This window comes from Eubalaena glacialis, chromosome 10 (genome assembly GCF_028564815.1).
Source record: "Eubalaena glacialis isolate mEubGla1 chromosome 10, mEubGla1.1.hap2.+ XY, whole genome shotgun sequence".
NCBI lineage: Eukaryota > Metazoa > Chordata > Mammalia > Artiodactyla > Balaenidae > Eubalaena > Eubalaena glacialis.
The window spans coordinates 44583671-44611310 of NC_083725.1; the positions used below are offsets into that span (position 1 = coordinate 44583671).

Sequence of the window (27640 nt, forward strand, 5' to 3'; positions counted from 1 at the left end):
AAAAGTGCTACACATCCATCTTTAGGTTAGTGGTTCTCAAATTCTTTTAATAACAAGTATTTTATAATTTTCCTCTTATGATTCTTAAATTAATGGATATTCTAACCTACCTATATGCATTTTTTAATCTAATGAAGGGATAAAATAAAAAATAAGTAACATTATAAAATAGTATTTAATTCAATATGTAAATTCTCAAGAACAATTGTAATAGGAGACAGTAAGAAGTAATCAAAGTTTGTTTTTGTTGATAAAACCCCCATGAATGTAGCAGCTACAAAGGCAAACTGATCTAACTGTAGTATAGATTAATCAAATTTTATGAGTGTTATTGGTGTTAGGTGATGTGATTTTCTAAATGGTCAACAAATTCTGTTAAAGTTCTTAACAAAACTAAATATAATCTTGCTGTAATTTACATGTTTTTCATTGACATTTCCATTATGTACCAAAAATACCTTGCATATAATAAAGTACAGAGTTAGATTCTTGCCTCAGAAAGTTTTAAAGAGAATTTTCACTAATGTGAAAGTTTAGAAGGACATTTAAGAGTACTGTAATTATAGGTCATTTAGCACTCCTATTCTCCACTTTCTTTTATTTATTTATTTATTTAAAAAATTTTTTTTAACAGGCAGTAAGTCTTTTTTTTTTTTTTAATTTATTTATTTATGGCTGTGTTGGGTCTTCGTTTCTGTGTGAGGGCTTTCTCTAGTTGCGGCAAGTGAGGGGCCACTCTTCATCGCGGTGCGCGGGCCTCTCACTATCGCGGCCTCTCTTGTTGCGGAGCACAGGCTCCAGACGCGCAGGCTCAGTAATTGTGGCACACGGGCCCAGCTGCTCCGCGTCATGTGGGATCTTCCCAGATCAGGGCTCGAAACCGTGTCCCCTGCATTGGCAGGCAGATTCTTAACCACTGCGCCACGACGGAAGCCCTCCACTTTCTAAATTAAAGTAGCATCCTTGAATCAAAATTAAGACAATCAAAACTACTCCACAAATTTTAAAAACACCTCTGAAGTGGAGGTACAACCCCTTCTTAGAATCAGACCAGAGCAACAAACCAGAGCCTAAAGTTAGCACTGTATTGACAGTAGTCTTTCATCAGAGATGCCTAAATAGGAGGACGAAGTTCTACTGTGAAATGATGACCCTGGGGTCCATCTACCCTTCTTCCAGTGGAGCTTTTGAAGCACTGGTATGTCATTTTGTTTATGGAGACATTGGTTTCCCTTGTAGAGTTCTGTCTTAGGATCAAGCTGATATCTCATTTCCTCTAACCCTTTTTGAAATTTCTGTCACTTATTGAAAGGCTACCCAGATACTAACTTTCTTCCTGCAGGAGGGTTTTAAGTATCACCTTATCTGAGACTTCTACAGCCAGGTTCCCTAGGGAAGCCTTGCTTCTTGATGTTGAAACACTGTTTTCAATTGTTTCCTGAATCATGACCAGACATTACCATGTCTACCTAGGTTCTAAACTTGCCTTTCTGACTTAAATCCTCTTTTAAACAATTATTTCTGTGTCCATTTTTCTCAAAGATTAGGCCTAATGCCAGACCCAATGCTCTCCACCTACTGGTTACCTCTAATTAATGGCCTCATCTAGCTTATTCATGTAATGTGAACTAAGCATATTGGTATTATGGTCTAGAGGAAATAACAACCTCTCATGTCCAATACAATTAAACCAAATTCACTTTTAATGATCATTGATATATTTTATGTGATAATTTCCAGAAATTTTGAAATGTTTAATTAGAAATTGCATTTTATGATGACATCCACAGTTAAAATGTGAGTAAGACTTTTCACAGTTTGTGAGAACATAAGATGAATTCTTAAAGAAAATATCCAAACCTTGCTTTAAGTTGCCTTTTAACACTGAAATTAAGTTTCTTTATGAAAGGTAAACAAGTGTAAACTGTCATTATAAAACTTTCAAGGATTCCTAAGAATTGAAGAGCATGATTTATTAAAAAGCTTTGTGATGAATGTTTCATGGGTAGTAGTATGATGTTGTGCACACACTATACATTGACAGTCTAATAGAGGTTTTCATCATTTTTAATGTGGCTATAAAAGAAAGGTCAGCTGATTCAGAGATGCTATCACTTATGAGAATAATCAAAATGTACTGACCCCATACAACATTCAGAAGATGTCAAACCACAAAGCCACCTTGTCAACAGATGGAAGACATTGTTTTTCCCTCCTTTTCATTTGTAATAAAAATAAACACAGTTTAGCTTAAAAATCTTCAGGCAAGTATTCTGTCATGGTGTAGAAATTTAGCCTAAATTCAGATTTCAAATTCCTCAAGTACATGCCTCCTTAATTAAACAATATTTGTTAAGCTCCAACTAAGCTTGCACTGCTCTAAGTGCTGAAAGAGAAAAAAGGTACGGAATATACAAGATGGTCTTTGCTCAAATGGAATATAGCTAAATTGGAGAGAAAAGCATACTAACAGAAACTAATAACAATAGCTCTAAAAATTAAGAATACCATAAAACAATAAAATCAAAGTTTCAATGAATAGTCATGAAACGGTAAGTCTTTTATTAAAAGATGGTTTTTAAACTGAGAGAAACTGGAGTCATCTGATTTATATAGGAGTATATCATCCAACTGAAATGCCTTTTTCCCTGCCCAGAGGGGACTCTTATTCTCATAAAAGATCATTTAAATTTTTTATTTGTTCCTCCAAGACAATTTATCAGCAAAGGGTACTTTGAGGAAACAACAGAAAATTGTCAACACAGAGACGACTTTGAGTCATGAGGCCATTGCTCATGTTCCAAGTCTAATCTGGAAATAAGCCACATCAACAATGAATTTCAGCCAAAAGTATTGAGAATGTGAGGCAACAAATCTGGTAGGTTGCAGGACTCTTCCAGACATCAGAAGCCAGTGGTAGAAACTCCAAAGGCTGGGTAGACTCAGAGTGCTACATAAATTGCAGGTGGTACTTATCATTGAGGGAATTAAAGATATCCAAAATTATGTACTTAAACTTAGCAAAAAATAACTTGCTTCAGCTACTTTTAAGAACCACACTGTTTTTCCACCTGAGGTAGCATTTGTAGTCTCTGAATCCCAAGAATGGGCTTCACCAGTAAAAGCCTAAACTTTCTAGTAAGAATCACTCTTAATCCTGACTGTCTCTCTGCAAGGAAGATAAAATATCTTACCTAACCATCTCATCACATATGGAAGAATAAATTGCACCCTACACTTAGTTTACTCCCACTAAAACCACAATAACAAGAAGAGATTAAGTCAAAGACCAAGTTATTGGATGTTCATTTATAATGGGAGGAACAGGTATAGTGTCAGCAGTGGTTAATAGTCCTTGTCTATATTGCAAAATCCAAAACTAGGACATGTTTTGCAGTTGTTTGAGGTGCTGACTCATAAGGGCTTTCAATTAACCTATTTTACCATGAGAATTTCCAATTTAAACTTTAGTCAATTTTTAAAATCAATTAAATGACATTGCTTGCATCCAAACAACTACTGTAGAGTAACTATTAACAACTAAATTTTTTAAAACTAGATAATACCTCTTGGTATAGGGAACATTTTACTGACATAATTTGAAGTGATCATAGTCATTATCCAAAATAACAATATCAGGTTGAAAGAAAAATGACAATCAGATGACTTCTCTGATTGCTCAGCTCCAATGAACAGCATTCTCTCTTTCAGGTACTCTCCGTTTCTCTTCTCCCTTTCTTGAGTCTAGCTCAAAAATTTTTATTTATTTCCCTGGCTCTACTTCCTCACCTCAACCAAATTTCAGTGACTCACTGTTGTACTTTTCTGGTAGCCACCTTGTTTGCCTTCTCTTGCTCTGACTTGCTCCTGCTGTTGGAAATCAGCTACCATGTTTTGCGCTACCGTATAGAGAGGCCCCCTGAGAATGACCTCTGGCCAAAGCCAATGAGTAGTTGAGACACTCAGTCCAACCACCCTCAGCAACTGAGTCCTGTGAACAATTATGTGAGGTAAGTGAGCTTACAAGTGGATCTGTACCTAGTTGAGCCTTGAGATAAAACAGGAGTCTCACCTTGTGAAAGACACAGAACCAGAGGACAAGTTAAACCACATCTGTCTTCCTGACCCACAAAGATTGTGAGATAATAAACATATAATTTTTGTTCATTTTGTCGATGTCCTCACCATACTTCTATATTTGCTACAGAGCATTCTTCTCACAATATTGTGATTTTAAGGTTTTCTTTATAAGTTTCATCTATTTTATTTTTCTGTGTTACCTTGCGATTATCTCAACAGGTTGGTACTATTTTTAGGCATCTAGTCCCTATAATCAGTCAAGATTTGTTTACTCAGGCCCAAATTAAGCATTTTCCTTTGGAACAGAAGTCAGATGAAAGCCAGAGTCTTTTGTAACCTAATGTTGGAAGTCATATAGTTATATTCCATTACTTTTGTCATAATCTATTCTCCAGAAGCAGGTTACTAGCTTCAGCCCACAGTGGAAGAAAAGGGATTACACTGTAAATACCAGCAGGTGGGAATCACTGTGACCTGTTTTATAGTCTACCTACTACAGGTGTCATCATATTATTTTCATATTTTATATTTTAAGAAATAAAATATCACACTGTTGAGGTCATCTGTCTTCCCTGTCCTGGTACCATTTACCTGCTCTCCTTTTCCCTTTGTCCTCAGAGGTAAACGCTATAGTCACTTGCTGTCTCAAGTTCATATATTAAAAACTGTATTATATATAGTTATCCATGAATATTATATTTTATTTTTATGTTTTTACATAAATGACATCATATGTAATATTCTGTAAATTTCCTTGTTCACTAACTATTATATTTTGAGGTATATCCATTTTGTTTCATAAAGATACGGTCTATTCACTTTAAGTTTTAATTTTTCGATGAATGAAAAACACAGTTTATGTATCCATTCCCCTTCTGATGGACATGTGAGTTGTTTTCAATTTTTTGCTATTAAACTTACATTGCAGTGAAGTACTTTTATATTTCCTTGTGCATGTGTGGGAGAGTTTCTCCAGGTTTTACATACAGAAGTAGAATTGCTTTCCCAAATTGATCTGCAAACAACACTTTTATGTTTCTCAGAAAAATCTTAACTCTATCTGAGGTACTTTTGGGCTTCACTCTGAGCAGAAGTGGGATAACTTTCTATTCGGGCTCTGTTAGTTTTCTCATTTTTCACAAGAGCATGTCAACTCCAGCTTTACTCTCTATTAAGGCTAAAGGGAATTACCTGACAAAAGCCGTATGTCAGGCTCTTGTCAGAGAGAACAAACTCAAAGTCACATCTAGCCAAGATCTATCAAATGCTCAGATGGGAAAACAATACTTATGGAAGATTACTTGGAAAATACTCAGACTATCCATTCTGCCTGATACCCTAAATATGGATTAAACTAGAGCAGCAAAGGACTTAAATTATATCAAACTGGTCCCTAGCTTAGAACCTCGCCACTCAAAGTATGGTTCACGGACCAGCAGCGTAAGCATCACCCCGAAGCTTTTTATAAATGCAGATTATACGGCCCTCCCCTCCTGATCTGTTGAAAGGGGACGTATTTTAACAAGACTCTCAAGTGATTGTATGTATATTAAAGATTAAAGGAAGAGCACAGTTTTAGATAATTACTTCTAATTTTGTTGTTGATGATTGGGTTTCATCTGCTTTTATCGAAGCAGATGAAACTCATTGTTATGTACACAATAACAATAATGTTCGGGTCATTGACCATTACATCAAATATTAAACTGTTAATGAGAACCCTCCAGAAAAATTTGTCTAATCTAGCGTCAGAAATAGCTGCATTTCTACTGAGTAACTGTTTCATTTTAATCCTTAAAAGAGTGGGAAATGGGTAACTGATCAGAGTTTCTTTTTCTTTAACTAATTACCACAAATGGGACTAACCTATGACAGGCATACAGACACTTTGAATTAGTCTCAAACTTGGCTCCATTTTATGTCTCAATATTTGCTGTTTTCATCATTTTCGTATGTTTTAATTCACATTTTCTAGCTGTATTCTATGTATCATTGCGAACCACATTAACTTATATTTGGAACAAGAGAACAAAGGAGTAGAACACGAGGTGATATGAAATTATACCAAATACAATAGTATCCCATAGTTCTGATCACTCAATCAATACATTCTCTCTTGGTGTCATCCTATAAAATAATGAATGAGGCCTAAAGAAGACAAATCCCAACACATCTCTGCCTGATGAGTATGACTTTAGAGTTAATGTAATGGATTTTTAAAAAAGAATTTATATTTTAGAGCAATTTACAACAAAATGAGAAGGCAGAGATTTCTCATCTACCTCCCTTCCCCCCACATGCATACCCTCTCCCATTATCAACATCACTCACCAGAATGATTCATCACTCACAGAATGAACATCACTCACATTTTTACCAAAGATGAACCTACATTAACACATCATAATCACCAATAGTCATAGTTTATGTTAGGGTTCACTCTTGGTGTTGTACATTCGATAGATTTGGACAAATATATAAGGACATATATCCATCATTATGATATCATTCAGAGTATTTTCATTGCCCTAAAAATCTTCTGTACTCTGCTTATCCATCTCTCCCATATGATAAGAGTATGTTTAGTTTTATAAGAAACTGCCAAACTGTCTTCCAAAGAGGCTGTATTATTTTGTATTCCCATCAGCAAGATATGAGAGTTCCTGTTGCTCCACATTCTCAGCAGCATTTGGTGTTTTCAGTGTTCTGCATTTGGACACTTCTAATAAGTGTGTAGTAGTATCTCGTTGTTGTTTTAAAACCCAAGAATGTCTTTCTCAAGGACCTGGGAGCCTTTTTTTTTTGAAATGTAATCATCAAAAAAGAGAGGGTCCCTATTTCCCAGACTCTATAAGATGGTAAGAGGCTAACTTCAATAAACACCAATTAGTAAACACAGATGACCTTATCACACTGTCCAAACTCCTCCTTAATGTCCTCCACCTTTCCAGATCTTAAAAACTCACTTTCTGTTTCACAGTTGAGTTTAACCTCTCTCCTCTATTGCAATAGGCTTAACTCCTACTGCAATAGTCTTGAATAAAGTCTTTTTTCCCTGCTTAACTCCAACAGGTGCAATTTTCTTTTGACACTTACCATCTTGTTTGAAGGCATCTGAGGAATGATAAAGATTGATGGGGGAATAATAATGTTGAGCTGCCCCTCGCCAGCTCGGTGAAGAAACACTCAGTGTTCCTAATGGAGGACTGCTGTATCGTGGTCTAGTCTTTGAACCATAGAGGGATGAAGATGAACTCCTCTTAATTCTTAGCAAAGTAGCATATGAAGTAGGGAGACCAGGAAGAGTTCCAGAATATTCTGTAAAAAAAAAATAATAATAATAAAAAGTGAATTCTGAGGAAACTGGGTTTTTTTAATGAAAAATTTTCTTCTGAAGACATTGTTGAAAATCTCCCTTGGAGATGCAATGAAATGCAAGCTACAGTGGGAATGGAAAAAATAATATATTAAAATTATATTTTAAAACATTTTCTGAAAACTCTACTAGTTATAAAGTTGGTGTTTTGCAAGAAAGAAAGAAAGAGAGAAAAAAGACATGAAGGAGGAATGAAAAGAAAGGAAAGGAGGGACTTCCCTGGTGGCACAATGGTTAGGATCCGCCTGCCAATGCAGGGTACACGGGTTTGAGCCCTGGTTCGGGAAGATCCCACATGCCACGGACCAACTAAGCCCATGTGCCACAACTACTGAGCCTGCACTCTAGAGCCTGCGAGCCACAACTACTGAGCTCACGTGCCACAACTACTGGAGCCTGCACACCTAGAGGCCGTGCTCGCAACAAGAGAAGCCACCGCAATGAGAAGCCTATGCACCACAACGAAGAGTAGCCCCTGCTCGCCGCAAGTAGAGAAAGCCCACGCGCAGCAATGAAGACCCAATGCAGCCAAAAATAAATAAATTAATTAATTGAAAAAAAAAAGAAAGAAAAGAAAAGGAAAGGAGGAAGGAAAAGAGAAAAAGAAAGGAAGGAAAAGAGGAATGAAGGAAAGAAGGAAGAAAGGAAGGGAGGGAAGAAGGATGCAATCCATCCAAATTTCATTTCTTTTATTTTCTTTGTCAGGAGTATTTGGTCTTAATATTAAAATATCCATTCACACACATTAAATCAGTTCTTTATTATTTAAAAATGAGAAAAAGAGGAAAACAGCATTATCAGTTACATTCTATAAATATAGATTGGCTCTTCATCACCTAAAATTTATCATATAGTAGGAAATGTGTCTAATGAAGCATATATATTTGCACTAGACTGTAAGTTATGCCTCATGTTCTTGAAAAGCAGTCAAATTCATTATGGAATGTAAAAAAAAAAATAGATGGAATTTGTTTTGTAGAGTTTGTTATATATAATCTATATAACAATATTATTAAGTAGGAATACTATTATGAAATTCCTACCTTTAATGATTATTGAGAAATGTATTGCCCATATTTTACTTTAATTTCCAAGATTTTTCATTAGGAAAGATATGCATAGTGCCTGAAGAAGATTGTACTGACTCTCCTTTATGACCACAGGGAAGTCAGTTTGGTGTATAGATCAAACGTTTAAAAACACAAACTAATTATGATGAATTCTAAAAAACAATTAAGAATTGGATTTTTTCTATATCTAATATCAGCTGTATTCGACAATTCATTGATTTTGGAAATGCTTTTAGGAGTCAGACATTTTTGGTCAGGGTATTTGACATTTCAACTTAATGGATGCTAATTTAATTTTGGATAAAAAATAATTTATATTTGTGAGTAAGCTTTCTCACAATTACAATTATTTAGAATCATTATCCTGTCTCATAGAGATATTTTGGAATGCATGAAGCATTTCTGTGATTTGAAAATAACCCTTTAGGTGTTAAGCATCAAATTAAATTTAACATTTTCTGTTCTGTGAAATTGTAAATATGATTTCTCTGAAACTCAAAAAGGTATATTTTTAGATGCACTCCACCTATAAAATGAGCATGATATGTGTAGTCCAATCCCATCAGGAGCTGTTAAGAGATTCATGTCCTTTAGTCTTTGTGTTCAACCACAAGTCTGGTAAAGGTGGATCAATTTTAACTGAAAACAGCTAAGCTCTCCTGGGCAAACTATATGAGAACAGATTATGGGTAGACATAAAATCGCCTTTAAAACCTGAAATTAAATGCAAGTTTTGACACCTAGAGGTGTAAGGTAATGAAAAGAGAATGAGTTTCCTTTAAGGTAGTTTGTAGTTGTAGTCTCTGAACCTACTCATTTCTCTGTGCAGTCTGTTGCTTTTGTTTTAGCTGCCTACCTTGCTCATATAAGAAAGAAAAAAGAACTGTCCCATGCTAGTGTTTAAAATTAAAATGGAGTATGAGAATGTGGCTTATAGTTCTTAAAGCTAGATAAGGATAATCAATGGAAAACTAGAAGGGTCATAATGAGGTTCAAAAAAGCCAGGATCATGCTTGTAAAACATATATATATATAAACAAGATGCATACTGTCCAAGTGGTACAATAATTGGCTTATGACACTCCATGTAATTAGAGATGAACCAAATTAGGATTTGGTTGTTGTGTTTCACAACAGGATTTCATTTGTTATGTAATCAGTTGCATCTGTTGCAGTAGGAATTACTTTTTCATCAATTAAAGTGACTCCAAAGCTGCTACTAGAAATCTAACAATTTATTTATTCATTCATGTATTCAAAAAGCGTGTAATAAGAACTCAGTAGGGGATAAATGCGAGGGATACAAGGATGAACAAATATAGTTGTCCCTTCATATCTGCAGATTCTGCATCCACAGATTCAACCAACCACAAATCAAAAATATTCAGGGAAAAAAATTTCCAGGAAGTTCCAAAGAGCAAAACTTGAATTTGCTGCACACCAACAACTATTTATATAATATTTACATTGTACTAGGTATTATAAAAAATCTAGAGATGATTTAAAGTATTCAGGAGGATGTGTGTGGGTTATATGTAAATACTAAGCCATTTTATACAAGGGCCTTGAGCATCCTCAGATCTTGGTATCCAAAGGAGTCTTGGAACAATTGCCCCATGGATTCTGAGGGAAAATTGTATTGCATCAGCCTTCAAGGAGCTTATGATCTAGTGGAGAAGAAAGGTAACTATGTGTGCAACTTTAGTGTGAGAGAAAAGTAAATTCAGGAACCTATGGACTCTCATCCACAGCTGAAGAATCCTCTCATTCAGCCTAGGGACATCAGAAAATGATTTTCAGTTGAAATACTATCCAAACTGAGCCCTGAAAGCCTGTTAGTGATTAGCTCAGCAAAACTCTGTGTAGGAAAAGAAAGATATTCTATACAAAGGGGAGATAGTATATGAAGACCTGGAAAGGAAAGGCAGTATGTCATACTTGGTAGATTAAAATAGTCTGGAACCCAGGGTCAGAGGCATACAGGTGAGAGAAAAGGTAAGACTGGATAAGTAAGCAAGGGACCAGTGATGAAATGCCTGGTATGTCAGGAGAAAATGGAAAGAAAACAATATGCATTTTAGAAAGATCACTCTGGCTGAAGTGCCATTGGGACTAAGACAAAAGGAAAAAAGACTACCCAAGAGCCTAAAACTGTAATAAAAGCAAAGATTAGTCAGAACTGAGAAGGTGATCATCTGTATGGGAAAGAAATCAATAAAATTACTGACAGATTGAATTGCAGGCAAGGAAGGGAAAGTAAGAAACTGAGGCTGGTCTGTGCTACAAGAAGATGGATAAAAATGCAGGAAAAGGCACGTGCTTGAGATGAAAGCTCAATAATTTAATCTTGGGCAGGTAGAGAGCTAGAGGTGCTTCTAGCGCATTTATGTTGATTATAAAATTCTGTAAACATAAAGGCTCATGAGAGATTATTAAATGTTAACCAAATAGGTGGTTATAAAAACTACGAGAATTGATAAATTTGCCAATGAAATAGGTAAAATGAGAACTAGAGTGTTTAAAATGGTAACCTGAGGAGCACCAGCATTTCAAACAAAAGCGGAGGTAGTGGAACCTGGAAAGGAAAGAGGAAAAGCAGAAAAGTGGGATGTCATTGAAGGGAAGGGAAGAGAGTCTTTCAAAGCAAATGGAAGAGCAGTAGACAGTGTTAAAGATCAGTGTGGAGAGGCTGCCCTGCAAGGAGGGGATGCCCAGCAGTATCAAAGCTGCCCTACTGCTCCACATACAATGCACAGTTGTACGTGCAAGTGGAGTCAGAGTCAGGAGCTGAAGAGGACTTTCCAGGCTCTGGAGAGAGTCTCAAACCCCTAAGCTGTCACTTCCATTGCATTAGACGTAAAGACCCTGGACTTAGCTGGTAGCCTCCATTAGTCTCCTGGTCTGAGAGCAACTGATTATTAATTCAGTGAGGTCTCCCTCTCTCAAGGGCAGTTTTAATTCTTCTACCTGATGCCCTTCTAGCTGCCCAGGCTTTTTTTTCTGACATCTCTGATTTTCCCACTCCACGATCCAAGTTCTGGGGATCCTCAGCTCTGGAAAATAGATATATTAGCATAAATAAATGGGAAATGGTGTTTCAATTACAGGACTTTTATATTTACATCTTATCTTCTGTCCTCAAGCTCCACACCTTGTTGGATCTCCTGATGATGGTGCTTCCTATTTCACTGAGAAATTAGAAGAAATCGGAAGAAAGTGTCCTTCACGTGCTCCCACCACCTGTATGTACACTCATATACCCTGCCTTGCATTCACTGATATGCTATGGATAAATAGTCTGTGCACCTATTAAAGGCCAGTTGTGTGCATTGACTCTCATTCCATCCTATCTTGACTCCTGAAGGACATCGTTCTAGAAATTCCCCTCTGTCTCTCCTTCAGCATCAATCATCGTCTCCCTGTTAGATCGTTCCCATAACTGTACAGAAATTCCTCTAACCTTAAAAAGGCCACCTTGACCTACCATTTCTTCCACTTATTTTCCTTTACATCAAGACTTCTTGAGAAGAGCTATGGATGGTCACTGTGTTCAATTCCTCTCCTCCCCTTCTCCCTTGAGCCTATTCCAAGCAGCCTTGCCTGTACCACTCCACAGTAAAGACTCTCTTCCAAGTTAATAGTGACCAGGTCACTGCTAAATGTAAGGATCAATTATCACTCTACTAGGCCTATCAGCTGTGTGCAACATGGCTAACCATTCCTTTTTTCTTTAAATATCTTCTTCATGTGATTCCGGGACACTACAATCTCATGTTTTTATTCCTATTTCCTTGGATACTCCTTATTTCCTTGCCTAGTTCTTCTTTGTCTCTTCAACTTCTAAATGTTGGTGTACTATAAAAAAAAAAATCTTCTCCATTTACACTAGCTCTTAAATGCTCTTGTTCATGAACATCAACTCCTTCCCAGATGAATTGCATGTTTACTCTAGTCTCGGTTACTTGGACCCAGCTCCAAGTCTTTGATATTCCGATATTTCCTACTCTTAACTCCTTCTTCTAAGTAATGTCTCTTTGCTCACTCTCCTTTAGTGGTTCTGCCTCAGCTCCTAAAAATTTCCTGACCTCTGTCCTAAAAGACATCTCTCAAAATAGATCATTTGGTAAATATTACTCAGGGTTCAGAATCTGTTTTTAGTCATCACTTCAAGAATTGTTATTTAAGAAATAGGAGAGTAGGTTGGGTCTAAATTCTGAGCCCAGGATTTCAAAGAAGCTTAGTGAAATATAAATACTAAGTGACAATCCAGTGGCCTCTGGACTGAATTCCTTCCACACATAACTCCTTGCTTGCTTTCAGCAAGCTCAAACATCATTTTCTCCCAAATTCACTCTTTTCTCACTCAGCATTGACTTTTTCAACATTTCTTCATTGAATTTCTACTAAGTGTTGGGAAGTGGGGATACAGTTGCAAGTAAATCACATGTGGTTCCTGACTTCATGGAATTTACAATCTGGGAGTATTGGTAGAAGATTACACTTGAGTAAAGTATTAATAGAGGAACATTAAATAAACAAACAAAATTATTCTTAAAATATATAAAACTAAGAACTATGATACATATAATGAAGAAAAAGGAAAACAAAGAAAGCAGAGTGCCCTGGGAGGAAGCTTGCCAACAACATTTAGTTTTCTTTGCTGATATCATGACTGAGTTACTGGGAACAAAATCTCTTCTCTTGGCTGTGGTGTGTACATCTTCCTCCTACACCTTGGCCATTTGTTTTATTGAATGAGAATTTTGGATCTGTCAGTAAACTTATCTGCAGCATAGGCTCCAAAGTTAGATGGTCTCATTGAATCTGGACTCTACCTCATAGCAGCTCTGTGGCTTTGGGCAAGACATGAATGGCTCTGTGCCCCAATTTCCTTGTCTTTAGAATGGGGGATAACAATAGTACTTCCCTCATAGGTTGTTGTAGAGATTAAATAAATCAATACACGTAAAGCACTTAGAACTTTAGAGCTTTACCTGGTTCACAGTAAGAACTCAATATATGATAAATATATTATCTGCACTTTTTAACATATGATATATATATATATATATATAATCTGCACTTTAGTTAACACCCTGTACTACTTTCTGGTGGACATAAATTTTTTCCAGTTTTATTGAGATATAATTAACATGCAGCACTGTATAAGTTTAAGGTGTACAGCATAATGTTTTCACTTAATACACCATGAGATGATCCCCACAATGGGTTTAGTGAGCACCCACCATCTCATATAGATACAACATCATATAAATAGAAAAAAAACTTTTTTCCTTGTGATGAAAACTCAGGATTTACTACCTTAACAACTTTCATTTATAACATACAGCAGTGTTCATTATCTTTATAATGTTGTACATTCCATCCCTAGTACTTATTTATCTTATAACCAGAAGTTTGTACTTTTTGATCACCTTCATCCAATTTCCCCTCCCCCAACCCACCACCTCTGGTGACCACAAATCTGATCTCCTTTTTTATCAGTTTGTTTGTTTGTTTGGTTGGTTGGTTTTGAGGTATAACTGACCTGCAATACTGTTAGTTCCTGGCAGATGAGATAGTGATTCAATATTTCTATATATTTCAAAATGATCACCATGATAAGTCTAGCTGTCATCTGTCACCATACAAAGATATTACATAACTATTGGCTATATTCCCCACACAGTTCATTTCATACCTGTGACTCATGTATTTTTTAATTGAAAGTTTATGCTGCTTAATTTTCCTTACCTATTTCTCTCCTCCCCCTATCTCCCTCCCCTCTGGCAACCACCTGTTTTTCCTCTGTACCTATGACTCTGTTTCTTTTTAGTTATGCTTGATCATTTTTTCATTTATTTTTTAGATTCTGCATATAAGTGAAATCACACAGTGTTTGTCTTTCTCTTTCTGCCATATTTCACTTAGCATAATATCCTCTAGGTCCATCCATGTTGTCACAAATGGCAAAATTTCATTCTCTTTTAGGGCTGAGTAATATTCATATATATATATATCATATCATATCTTCTCTATCCATTCATCTCTTGATGGGCACTTAAGTTGTTTCCATATCTTGGTTATTGTAAATAATGCTTCAGTAAGCAGAAGGGTGCATATATCTTTTCAATTTAGTGTTTCATAATGGCTGCACCAATCTACATTCCCATCTGGTGGATGTAATTGAATATTGGGCTTACTCCTTCCAGATTTGATTGGGTTACAAAGTGAAAGTATAAATACCAAATTTTAATACTCACTTTACTCTGAGGAATTAAAAGTGTGAAAAATGAAAGGGGAATAGTGAGACTTCTATTACCCTGACAGATATATTCCCACGAGTAAGTTCCTAAGAAAAAATTGTGGCCCCTGATGGAAACCATAGATCTACAGAAAACTCAAAGCCTATAAATTCTTGTGTTTATATTGGCTAAATCAATATTTATCTATCTTTTTTCTCTATTCCTGTCCCAGGTTTGGAAGGAAAAGTGACTCATAATTTCTTTCCAGAGAAATCTTCATCAGTTGCTCAAACTTTTAATGAATATCTATGCTGAAAGTGTCGGCAGAGTCTAGTTATACATTAATCATTTTTTCTTCTATTTTTCCACTTCTCATAGATCAGACCTTAAGGAATGTGCATTACAGTTATTAAGTGGTCTAGAGATTTTGTGATAAAACTCAATTAACCTGGTGCTCTCACACCATGGAATTCCAGCTGGAGGTTGGGTATGAGTAAATATTAATACCTTCATTAAATATTTCCTAATAAAATGACCCTGAATATTATCTGACCCAGGACAACTGCACTTATATTATTTAATAAAATTGTAGTCTATTAAGTCAGAATGACATTGCCACCACTTCAGTCTTGGAACTAGTAACACCGTTTTTTCATTAATTAAAAGGTCAGTTTATAGGTGTAACATTGCTATTGAATGTAAATAATATTCAAAAATAATGGATTAGAATTAGCATGACTAGAATTTTATGGCTATATTTATGAATAAATAAAGATGAAAATGTCAATATGATAAAGGATACATTTTAAAATATTTAATCTCTTACCACATATGAAATTTCCTGAATTTTCTGGTACCAACCATACTTCAGAATTCTATCTCTATTACTAAGTGTGAAAAACATGTACCAGGAACTTAAAGCACTTAAAATCTTAATGATAAAACGAGACCATCACTATTGGATTCTGTATTTGAATGTTTCCTGTCCATTATCCATACAGTGCTGTTAATTTTTATAGCCAAACAAGGGTAAGCAACAGCAAAATTTATGAAATGACAGGTCTTTATATAGATTCATTTATTTCCTATAGTTCTAGTTTGATTTTAAATATTTATTTAAACTCTTATAAATATAAGTAAACTATAGCAGCAAGTGATATGTGATGCTCTGAAGAATATTAATGCTTAATCACTGGCTCATAAGTCAGAGGAGCAAAGAGTGCCACCATCTACTGATGACACTGTGCACAGAAAGAGCAGAAGTCATACAATATCCATGCCCACAGTGTGACTCAATTTGGCATCAAAGTCAGCATAAAGAAATTCGATATCTGATCTTTTTCAAGGTAATTGCTAAGGCTGTCCTCTCTTTGAAAAGAATTAATGTTAATTGTACAACTTTAGCCTGCTACTGTTTTATGAAGCTTGCAAGGATGGATGTAACCCCTCAGTGAAGCCAGTCATGTGAAGCATATTTAAAACTGGTTAATAATTTATAAATAATGTGCATCATTTCCATTTGGTTGTCTTCATCTATGGCAGAGGACAGTCTGATAGAGCCTGAGTCACATGGATTCTATGTCTCAACTCAGCACTTTCTTCAAGAAGTGTATTATGTGTAAACTTTACAGTGTTTTAGCTGCAGGAGTAAGAAAGGATGTGAAGAGGATGAAATTCACCATTTTTAAAGCACCAAAGTATGGCATCTAAACTGTAGTACTTTTCTTACTGATGTAAGAAAAAAATTTTAACAGCATTGCATTTCTAGTGTTCTCTACATAAGAATGAAAAATAGACATACTTACAGGGTAAAAAAGAAACATAGCTCTAAATTATTTCTATCACTCCTTTTTAGGTACACTGTGTTTAGATTTGATGTCATAATGATTTCAAATTTGGAGAACTTTATCTTCTTTTCTGAATATTAATGCTCAGTTATATGCACAGATAGATCATGAAAGTTGTTACACCTTAATCTAGGAAGTATATATGCTTTTACTGCAAAAAAAAAAAAAAAAAGAGAAAGCTTCTTACTGTTCTCATATATACATTTTTCACTATTGTCAAAAGTTTTAAAAAATCTATAGTATTTAGAGGGCAGACAGCAGAAGCAAGAAAAACTACAATCCTGCAGGCTGTGGAACAAAAACCATATTCATAGAAAGATAGACAAGATGAAAAGGCAGAAGGCTATGTACCAGATGAAGGAACAAGGTAAAACCCCAGAAAAACAACTAAATGAAGTGGAGATAGGCAACATTCCAGAAAAAGAATTCAGAATAATAATAGTGAAGATGATCCAGGACCTTGGAAAAGGAATGGAGGCAAAGATCGAGAAGATGCAAGAAATGTTTAACAAAGACCTAGAAGAATTTAAGAACAAACAGAGATGAACAATACAATAATTGAAATGAAAAATACACTAGAAGGAATCAATAGCAGAATACCTGAGGCAGAAAAATGGATTAGTGACCTGGAAGACAGATTGGTGGAATTCACTGCTGCAGAAGAGAATAAAGAAAAAAGAATGAAAAGAAATAAAGAAAGCCTAAGAGACTTCTGGGACAACATTAAATGCAACAACATTCGCATTATAGGGGTCCCAGAAGGAGAAGAGAGAGAGAAAGGACCAGAGAAAATATTTGAAGAGATTATAGTTGAAAACTTCCCTAACATGGGAAAGGAAATAGCCACCCAAGTCCAGGAAGCACAGAGAGTCCCATACAGGATAAACCCAAGGAGAAACACACCAAGACACATAGTAATCAAATTGGCAAAAATTAAAGCCAAAGAAAAATTATTGAAAACAACAAGGGAAAAACGACAAATAACATACAAAGGAAGTCCCATAAGGTTAACAGCTGATTTCTCAGCAGAAACTCTACAAGCCAGAAGAGAGTGGCATGATATACTTCAAGTGATGAAAGAGAAGAACCTACAACCAAGATTACTCTACCCGGCAAGGATCTCATTCAGATTCGATGGAGAAATCAAAAGCTTTAGAGACAAGGAAAATCTAAGAGAATTCAGCGCCACCAAACCAGCTCAACAACAAATGCTAAAGGAACTTCTCTAAGTGGGAAACACAAGAGAAGAAAAGGACCTACAAAAACAAACCCAAAACAATTAAGAAAATGGTAATAGGAACATACATATCGATAATCACCTTAAACATGAATGGACTAAATGCTCCAACCAAAAGACACAGACTTGCTGAATGAATACAAAAACAAGACCAATATATATGCTGTCTACAAGAGACCAACTTCAGAACTAGGAACACATACAGACTAAAAGTGAGGGAATGGAAAAAAATATTCCATGCAAATGGAAATCAAAAGAAAGCTGGAGTAGCAATACTTATATCAGATAAAATAGACTTTAAAATAAAGAATATTACAAGAGACAAGGAAGGACACTACATAATGATCAAGGGATCAATCCAAGAAGAAGATATAACAATTATAAATATAAATGCACCCAAGATAGGAGCACCTCAATACATAAGGCAACTGCTAACAGCTATAAAAGAGGAAATCGACAGTAACACAATAATAGTGGGGAACTTTAATGCCTCACTTACACCAATGGACAGATCATCCAAACAGAAAATTAATAAAGAAACACAAGCTTTAAATGACACAATAGACCTAATAGATTTAATTGATATTTATAGGACATTCCATCCAAAAACAGCAGATTACACCTTCTACTCAAGTGCACATGGAACACTCTCCAGGATAGATCACATCTTGGGTCACAAATCAAGCCTCAGTAAATTTAAGAATATTGAAATCATATTCAGCATCTTTTCTGACCACAACGCTATGAGATTAGAAACCAATTACAGGGAAAAAAGTAAAAAATACAAACACATGGAGGCTAAACAATATGGTACTAAATAACCAGGTGATCACGAAAGAAATCAAAGAGGAAATCAGAAAATACCTACAGACAAATGACAATGAAAACATGATGATCCAAAACCTATGGAATGCAGCAACAGCAGTTCTAAGAGGGAAGTTTACAGCTTTACAAGTCTACCTCAAGAAACAAGAAAAATCACAAATAAACCATCTAAACTTACACCTAAAGTAATTAGAGAAAGAAGAACAAACAAAACCCAAAGTTAGCAGAAGGAAACAAATCATAAAGATCAGAGCAGAAATAAATGAAATAGAAACAAAGAAAACAATAACAAAACTAATAAAACTAAAAGGTGGTTCTTTGAGAAGATAAACAAAATTGATAAACCATTAGCCAGACTCATCAAGAAAAAGAGGGAGAGGACTCAAATCAATAAAATTAGAAGTGAAAAAGTAGAAGTTACAACAGACACCACAGAAATACAAAGCATCCTAAGAGACTACTACAAGCAACTCTATGCCAATAAAATGGCAACCTGGAAGAAATGGACAAATTCTTAGAAAGGTATAACCTTCCAAGACTGAACCAGGATGAAATAGAAAATATGAACAAATCACAAGTAATGAAATTGAAACTGTGAGTAAAAGTCTTCCAACAAACAAAAGTCCAGGACCAGATGGCTTCACAGGTGAATTCTATCAAACATTTAGAGAAGAGCTAACACCCATCCTTCTCAAACTCTTCCAAAATATTGTAGAGGAAGGAACACTCGCAAATGCATTCTATGAGGCCACCATCACCCTGATACCAAAACCAGACAAAGATACTACATAAAAAGAAAATTACAGACCAATATCACTGATGAATATAGATGCAAGAATCCTCAACAAAATACTAGCAAAAAGAATAGAACAACACATTAAAAGGATCATACACCATGATCAAGTGGGATTTATCCCAGGGATGCAAGGATTCTTCAATATATGCAAATCAATCAATGTGATACACCATATTAACAAACTGAAGAATAAAAACCATATGATCATCTCAATGGATGCAGAAAATCTTTTGACAAAATTCAACACCCATTTATGATAAAAACTCTCCAGAAAGTGGGCATAGAGGGAACCTACCTCAACAAAATAAAGACCATATACGACAAAGCCACAGCAAACATCATTCTCAATGGTGAAAAACTGAAAGCATTTCCTCTAAGATCAGGAACAAGACAAGGATGTCCACTCTCGCCACTATTATTCAACATAGTTTTGGAAGTGTTAGCCACAGCAATCAGAGAAGAAAAAGAAATAAAAGGAATCCAAATTGGAAAAGAAGAAGTAAAACTGTCACTGTTTGCAGGTGACATGATACTATACACAGAGAATCCTAAAAATGTCACCAGAAAACTACTAGAGCTAATCAATGAATTTGGTAAAGTTGCAGGATACAAAATTAATGCACAGAAAACTCTTGCATTCCTATACACTAATGATGAAAAATCTGAAAGAGTAATTAAGGAAACACTCCCATTTAGCATTGCAACTAAAAGAATAAAATACCTAGGAATAAACCTATCTAGGGAGACAAAAGACCTGTATGTAGAAAACTATAAGACACTGATGAAAGAAATTACAGATGATACCAACAGATGGAGAGATATGCCACGTTCTTGGATTGGAAGAATCAATATTGTGAAAATGACTCTACTATCCAAAGCAATCTACAGATTCAATGCAATCCCTATCAAAATACCAATGGCATTTTTTAAGGAACTAGAACAAAATATCTTAAAATTTGTATGGAGACACAAAAGACCCCAAATAGACAAAGCAGTCTTGAGGGAAAAAAACGGAGCTGTAGGAATCAGACTCCCTGACTTCAGACTATACTACAAAGCTACAGTAATCAAGACAATATGGTACTGGCACAAAAACAGAAACATAGATCAAGGGAACAAGATAGAAAGCCCAGAGATAAACCCATGCACCTATGGTCAACTAATCTATGACAAAGGAGGCAAGGATATACAATGGAGAAAAGACAGTCTCTTCAGTAAGTGGTGCTGGGAAAACTGGACAGCTACATCTAAAAGAATGAAATTAGAACACTCCCTAACACCATACACAAAAATAAACTCAAAATGGATTTGAGACCTAAATGTAAGACTGGACACTATAAAACTCTTAGAGGAAAACATAGGAAGAACACTCTTTGACATAAATCACAGCAAGATCTGTTTTGACCCACCTCCTAGAGTAATGGAAATAAAAACAAAAATAAACAAATGGGACCTAATGAAACTTCAAAGCTTTTACACAGCAAAGGAAACCATAAACCAGACGAAAAGACAACCCTCAAAATGAGAGAAAATATTTGTAAATGAATCAACTGACAAAGGATTAATCTCCAAAATATATAAAGAGCTCATGCAGCTCAATATTAAAGAAACAAACAACCTAATCCAAAAATGGGCAGAAGACCTAAATAGACATTTCTCCAAAGAAGACATACAGATGGCCAAGAGGCACATGAAAAGCTGCTCAACATCACTAATTATTAGAGAAATGCAAATCAAAACTACAATGAGGTATCACCTCACACCAGTTAGAATGGGCATCATCAGAAAATCTACAAGCAACAAATGCTGGAGAGGATGTGGAGAAAAGGGAACCCTCTTGTACTGTTGGTGGGAATGTAAATTGATACAGCCACTATGGAGAACAGTATGGTGATTCCTTAAAAAACTAAAAATAGAATTACTATATGACCCAGCAATCCCACCACTGGGCATATACCCAGAGAAAACCATAATTCAGAAAAGACACATGCACCCCAATGTTCATTGCAGCACTATTTACAATAGCCAGGTCATGGAAGAAACCTAAATGCCCATCAACAGACGAATAGATAAAGAAGATGTGGTACATATATACAATGGAATATTACTCAGCCATAAAAAGGAATGAAATTGGGTCATTTGTAGAGACGTGGATGGATCTAGAGACTGTCATACAGAGTGAAGTAAGTCAGAAAGAGAAAAAGAAATGTCGTATATTAACGCATGTATGTGGAACCTAGAAAAATGATACAGATAAACCAGTTTGCAGGACAGAAATTGAGACACAGATGTAGAGAACAAATGTATGGACACTAAGGGGCAAAAGCGGTGGGGAGTGGGAGTGGTGGTGTGATGAATTGGGAGATTGGGATTGACATGTATACACTGATGTGTATAAAATTGATGACTAATAAGAACCTGCTGTATAAAAAAATAAATAAAATTAAATTCTAAAAAAAAAGTCTATAGTGTTTAGATGATGTCTCTTTAAATTACCCAAAGCATAATGTGTGATTGAATTAAATTGATATTTCTTTCATAATATGAATACTGTTTTCTAATCACAGGAAATTAGTAAGGGCAAGAGCTAGTTATGTAATATAACCAAATTAATTTAGTGATTAAACAATTCCCTCTTGTTTGGGGTAAAGTTTCCATAAAGTTTTAACTTTGTAATGATTATATTAGCTTTTCCTTCCTATTCTCTGTGTGTTTAAGATAGATCAGATAGTACTTAATAATAAATCAAATAAAGCTGAAATTAGCAATAAATGCTACAATTAAAAAAATTATAACACTAAATGCCTTTCTCTTCTGATTCTGAAAATATTCTATGGGAAATTTATATTTTCATTATATGCAGTGATATGAAAAAGTAAACATATATGTCCAGTGTTTCTATGATGCAGTATAGACCCTAGAATCTATAAAATATGGATACACTTAGTCCATTGTGGATTTAGTGATGGAATTCAAGGTGGCCAATTACATCAGTGGAATTTTAGATAGCTAAGAATAATCTTGAATTGTGAGGGCTACATAGGCACACATAATGCATTTGTGTGATTTAGCATTTATTCAGTATATACAAAATGATCAACAATTATGTATCCCAAATTGAAAGGTAACTATGGAAATACATAAAGCAATAAAACGTATAATCTTTGCCTTCAAAGAGTTTTTACAATCTAAGAGAAGAGTAATGTAAACTTCAGGGAAACCAGTTAATAATCATGGAATTTGAACAAAATTCAGTCTGACACTGATAGACACTCAGATAAAAACATAATCACGGTTTTTGAGTAAATGTCTTCACAAGGTTTAGTTTTATTGTTTTTTTGTTTTTTAAATAGAGGATGCCTGGGAAGTGTTTTTTACACTTGCATAGGTTAGAAGCCATACAGTAGTAAGAGGGTACAATGACACCCTCCCTCATTAAGAAAATAAAGGTTTCTCTCAGGCCAGGTGGAATCCTCACTCCACATGGGCACTGTCTTGGGTAGACGTGCGTCTCTATAAGGAAGCCAGTAGGGTCTAAGGAAACTTCACCTTTCCACTTGGGTGGGCGTGTCAGCTCCTGCTTTGTGCAGCTGCTCTGAGCAAGTCAATTTCCTTATATTTTACAGTTAAAGACATCCTCATGTTTATCTTCTTTAGCTGTTGGTTATTGCCTTTCCAGTGATCACAGTCTCATTGTGATGCCCAAACCACAAACCACAATATTAAAAAAGAGACTGAAATAGGTGCATGATAGGATTACTGTTCAATCTAGCTTGTGTGGGAACACCTAGGAAGACGCAGTTGATACCAATCAAAAAGGGTTTGGCACTAGATGTGAAATTTGAATTGAGCTTTGGTCATATCTTACAAAAGGAAAATCAGCATTTTGGAAATTTGTTCATGATTTTTATTTTGCTACTTAGCACAGGAAAAAATTGCTGGGAATCCCTTCAAGGGGAATTCGTTACTGAAGTCCCCAAATGACCTCATTATAAGGCAATTTTTCTTAAAAGGCAGTACCACAGCTTTGACCCTAGTAACTATAAGCTAGTGAGGCACATACTGGAATATGTGGAAACTGTACAACAAATAGCAATTTCTTCAAAGAAGAGCTCAAAAGAAAATTTCTCAATTACAATTTAGCAAAGTAATGTGAATTCTCGTTTAACAGAAGAAATACCTGCAAATCACTTAAATTCACTTATCTGCAGGGGTTGTAGTATTCTAGCCTTAACTGACAGCTCATTTGTTCTATTTACTGAGTTAAATAATGATAAAGACATCGGACAGCCTAAAATCTTGCAGCCTGATTCAGAATGTCACTCTCACCTTCAGGGCCTCCACATCTGCTTCATCTGTGGCACTTATTCAATATCTAGCAAACTCTATTTCCAGAAAGCAACTCCCAAGTGTGGAACTGCTATCTCTCAGGTACTTACAGATCACAAACTCTACTACTTTCCAACTCGAAAGTTTTACTTACATATGAATGAAGTTTCAAAGGAATAGGCATCTGGTACCTTTCTAAATCTTCGAGTGTTCATTCCTTTTGGTATGGCAATACCATTTATTCTTTTTGTATTGCCTTCAGGGTAAGAAGGATCCTTCTCTTATTAATCATTTTCCTTACGGAATAAGTTATAGGGTTCAGATTCAAAGGAATAGTGGTATTTAAGTTTCCCATGAAATCTAATTTTAAGCCTTCTGATTATAAAAGAAATATATGTTCACTGTAGAATCAGAATTATCTCTTATCTTGCTACCCATAAGTATACCTTTTGCAAAAACCAGGAGACACTGATTTTTTTCTCATTTGAGGTACAGATATACCAACAGAAACATATGCTTATTTTTTGTTTTGCTTGAAGGAAACTAAGATCAGTTTATAGATGGTCTTCTAATTTTTCTTTAATATTATGATTTTTTATCCTGTCACAAATGTTCTTCAAAATCATTTTATTGCCTACAAAACATTCCCAATGATGTGTTTTACTTTAATTTATTTAACTATGTTCTTGTGATTAGATTAATTTATCTGTCATATACAGGTTTTCTTTGCTATTGGAAAGTAGAGCATTCCTCTGCGGGCTTTCATAAGCCAAAATGGTGTAAAGTGAAGAAGCAATTACCTTAGGACACATCTTGCTAACGGATATACAAAGCAAATCGAGATAAAGCACAGACACTCACAGACACAATTCAAAGCTGTGGCGACCTGATGCTAAGATGCTGAGTGTAGTTCCCAGGCAAGGAGCTTGGGGGTGCCACCCTCAACGCTCTGGGTGCGCTGCCTCTATAACTGCTAGTCTCGATGCAAGACAAATGCTGACTGCCATTTTCGCTTTTTGACTTTTTTTGCAAAAGTGAAAATATTCAGATATCTTTTCTGCTAGTGAAAACAACTAGTAATGTAAGTCTTTTGTAAAAGCAAAGTGGCATAAAGCGAACTTTCTCAAAGCAGGGGATATCTGTACAATAATGCAGGAATATCTTTGTACATAAATCTTTGTGTGACTAATAATTTCCTTAGAAGAACATTGTAAAGATGGAATTTCTGAATATGAAAATAGTTCTGGCTAGGATTTTTTTCTAGGAGCTTTGAGTTAATTATACTCCTGCTAGCATCATAAGACAGCAGTAATTTTTAACATTTCATTATAGTATTTTTATTCCATTTTATCAGATGATTGCAATGTTAATTACCCTTTTAAATATGATAGTGGAAAATACTATTTCATCAATTGCTTGGACATGCGTTTTGGTTATTAGTTATATGCTTCATTTTTTCATATGTACATATTTCCTTATTGAATGTTTTATAAAATAGTTATCCTTTTTTCCCTATTGAGTTGTGATTTCTTTTCCATGATTCTTAAAAGCATTTTGTGTACTATGACCATTAATTATTGCATTTGCTGTGGTGTTCATTTTAACTTGATGATAATGTGCTATAGAAATAAAATTGACATTTTTATGTAGGCAAGTTTATTGATTATTTTCTTTATGGTTCTCCTTCCTTACTTTTTCTTTCTTTTCCCTTTCTTTCTTTCTTTCTTTCTCCTTTTTAATTTCTTTTTTAATTTACTTGTGGCAATTTTAAGAATCCAGATGTAGAAATATTAGTCAGATTGGCCCTACAAACAACACATATATTTAGTTTTGTGTTTTTTCAAATGCTAATTTAAAAGAAATTTCATATTAGCCTAAGATGATGCAAATTTTATTTATTATTTTTTCAGAAGAAGGGGACAACAAATTTTTAACTACTATTGTAAAGTTCAAAAATTTTTAGAATATCTAACAGGTGATATCAATTTCTTTTATTCTTATGTCAGGTAAAAAAATTTGCCTGGGATAAAGAGGACTGATTCACCATGGGATGGAGAAATTCAGTGAATATTTAATCCAAATTAATAAAAAATGAATTTAAACCAAACCCACAGGCCAAAAAATACATTTAAACTGCACTATCTAAGAAGAAACTTTCGAGACCAGTGTGGCCGCATGTGGTTTTACAGTAAAGGCAAACCTGCTTTATAAAACAATGCTTAAAAATCTGTATTATTAGTGACATCTTACATGCTGTCAAAATATTTCTTATTTAAATTTTATTTGAGATTGTCACTAAGCCCACTTAACACCTTAGTGCTGAACACACTTAGTTGTGGCTACAAGTTTTAATTTCATGACAATGCAAAAAATTCTGACTTTTTGGGTGACATTTTTCTTTCTTTTTTCTTAATGATACTTGGTCAGTAGCTAAGGCTCAGTGACATTTATCAGCTACCTAATTAAAATGTAGACTCTTTTATAATAATTGCAAATGTGACCTTCATTTGTGTATTTTTGCTAGCTAGCATGTTTAGCCAAATGTCACAAAGAACCCTAATCCATTCTTTCCCATAATGTTTAATTATATCATATTGAAAGTGTTCATTCTTCAGTTACCGTGGTTTATGAAATCACACTGCTTCCCTAGGGAGTGGGGAGCTATATTTCCAATGCCGTAATGAGCAGTGATTGCAAGGCTGTGTCTACAAGCTGCCAAAACAACTAGCTGAAAAGTGAAAATTCATTAAATTAACAGGTGGGTTTGCCTTCATGATGCCAAACAATAGCTCTGATCTGTTTTTATCTATACAGATAAGGGATTCACAGACATAAGCTCAATTGTTTTGGTTTTCCATAAAAACAGCCCAGATCTCTCCTCTCACTTTTCAGATCTTTATATCTAATTGCCAGATGAATTCTCTTCCTGAATGTTCCACAGATATTTGCCACTTTACCCAATCTCCATACTTTCCGAGTCCTACCTTCTCCATACACATTAGTACTGCTCTCGTTAACTCTTTTCTCCTAAATTCTCCCTGGATCCTTCTAGTCCATTCTCCACAATGTCATGAAAGTCATGTTTCTAACACAGAAGTATGATCGTGGTGCACGCCTGCCAAGGCAAAGCAAACCTTTAAACCTTCAAGGCAAAGCAAACTTTTCTTCTGAGAGAGAAGGCCCTTCTTATCTATTTGTCCAAATTCATATATTCTCTTTCCTGTCTTCCTTCTCTGAAATTTTAATCAATCAATAATGAATTACCTACAGTTTCTCAAAGGAATCAGACAATATTTCCTTTTCAGCCTTTGTACTTGCTCTTTCCCTACTGCTGTTGTGTTAATTATGAAGCAATGAATAGTTTATAAAAACATAATTTGGGGGATATTTCATTTATACATGACTCATCACTGTTATTCATAGAACTAAAGGTTAATGAAACATTTTATCTTAGTTTATAAAAATAATTCCAATTCAAATATAGAATCGAACACATTTACTATATCTATTTACTTTTTATTATATGCTTTTAAAAATATTTTAATACTCCCATATTAAGAGATTTTATCTGTATTAAGCAAATATTATAGGATTGATGGAAAGAATTTTGTTCTCTTGAAACTATACTTTGCATGTAGTTATGAGATTATAAATACACAATTAAATCTATCACAACGTCAAAGTGTATACTTACCTTACAAAACACATGTCCATGTAATAATGTTTGGGTGAACACATAGAATTGGGATAATAGATATGTTAGGTATAATTTTAGAGTTTAAAATGTATTTTTGAAGAGCAGCAACGATCTAACTTTTTTAGTAAGTTGCACTAT

At 35.0% G+C, this 27640-nt stretch overlaps 1 protein-coding gene across 3 annotated transcripts in view; it reads right to left on the reverse strand.

The window, feature by feature from the left end:
• Window positions 1-27640, reverse strand: part of CNTN5 (contactin 5) — a 1391352-nt gene that overhangs the window by 513958 nt on the left and 849754 nt on the right. For all 3 annotated transcript variants that reach the window (XM_061204029.1, XM_061204028.1, XM_061204030.1), the window contains exon 3: window positions 7177-7398. In XM_061204029.1, coding sequence (XP_061060012.1) covers window positions 7177-7398 — 222 coding nt within the window. The remainder of the gene's footprint in view (window positions 1-7176; window positions 7399-27640) is intronic.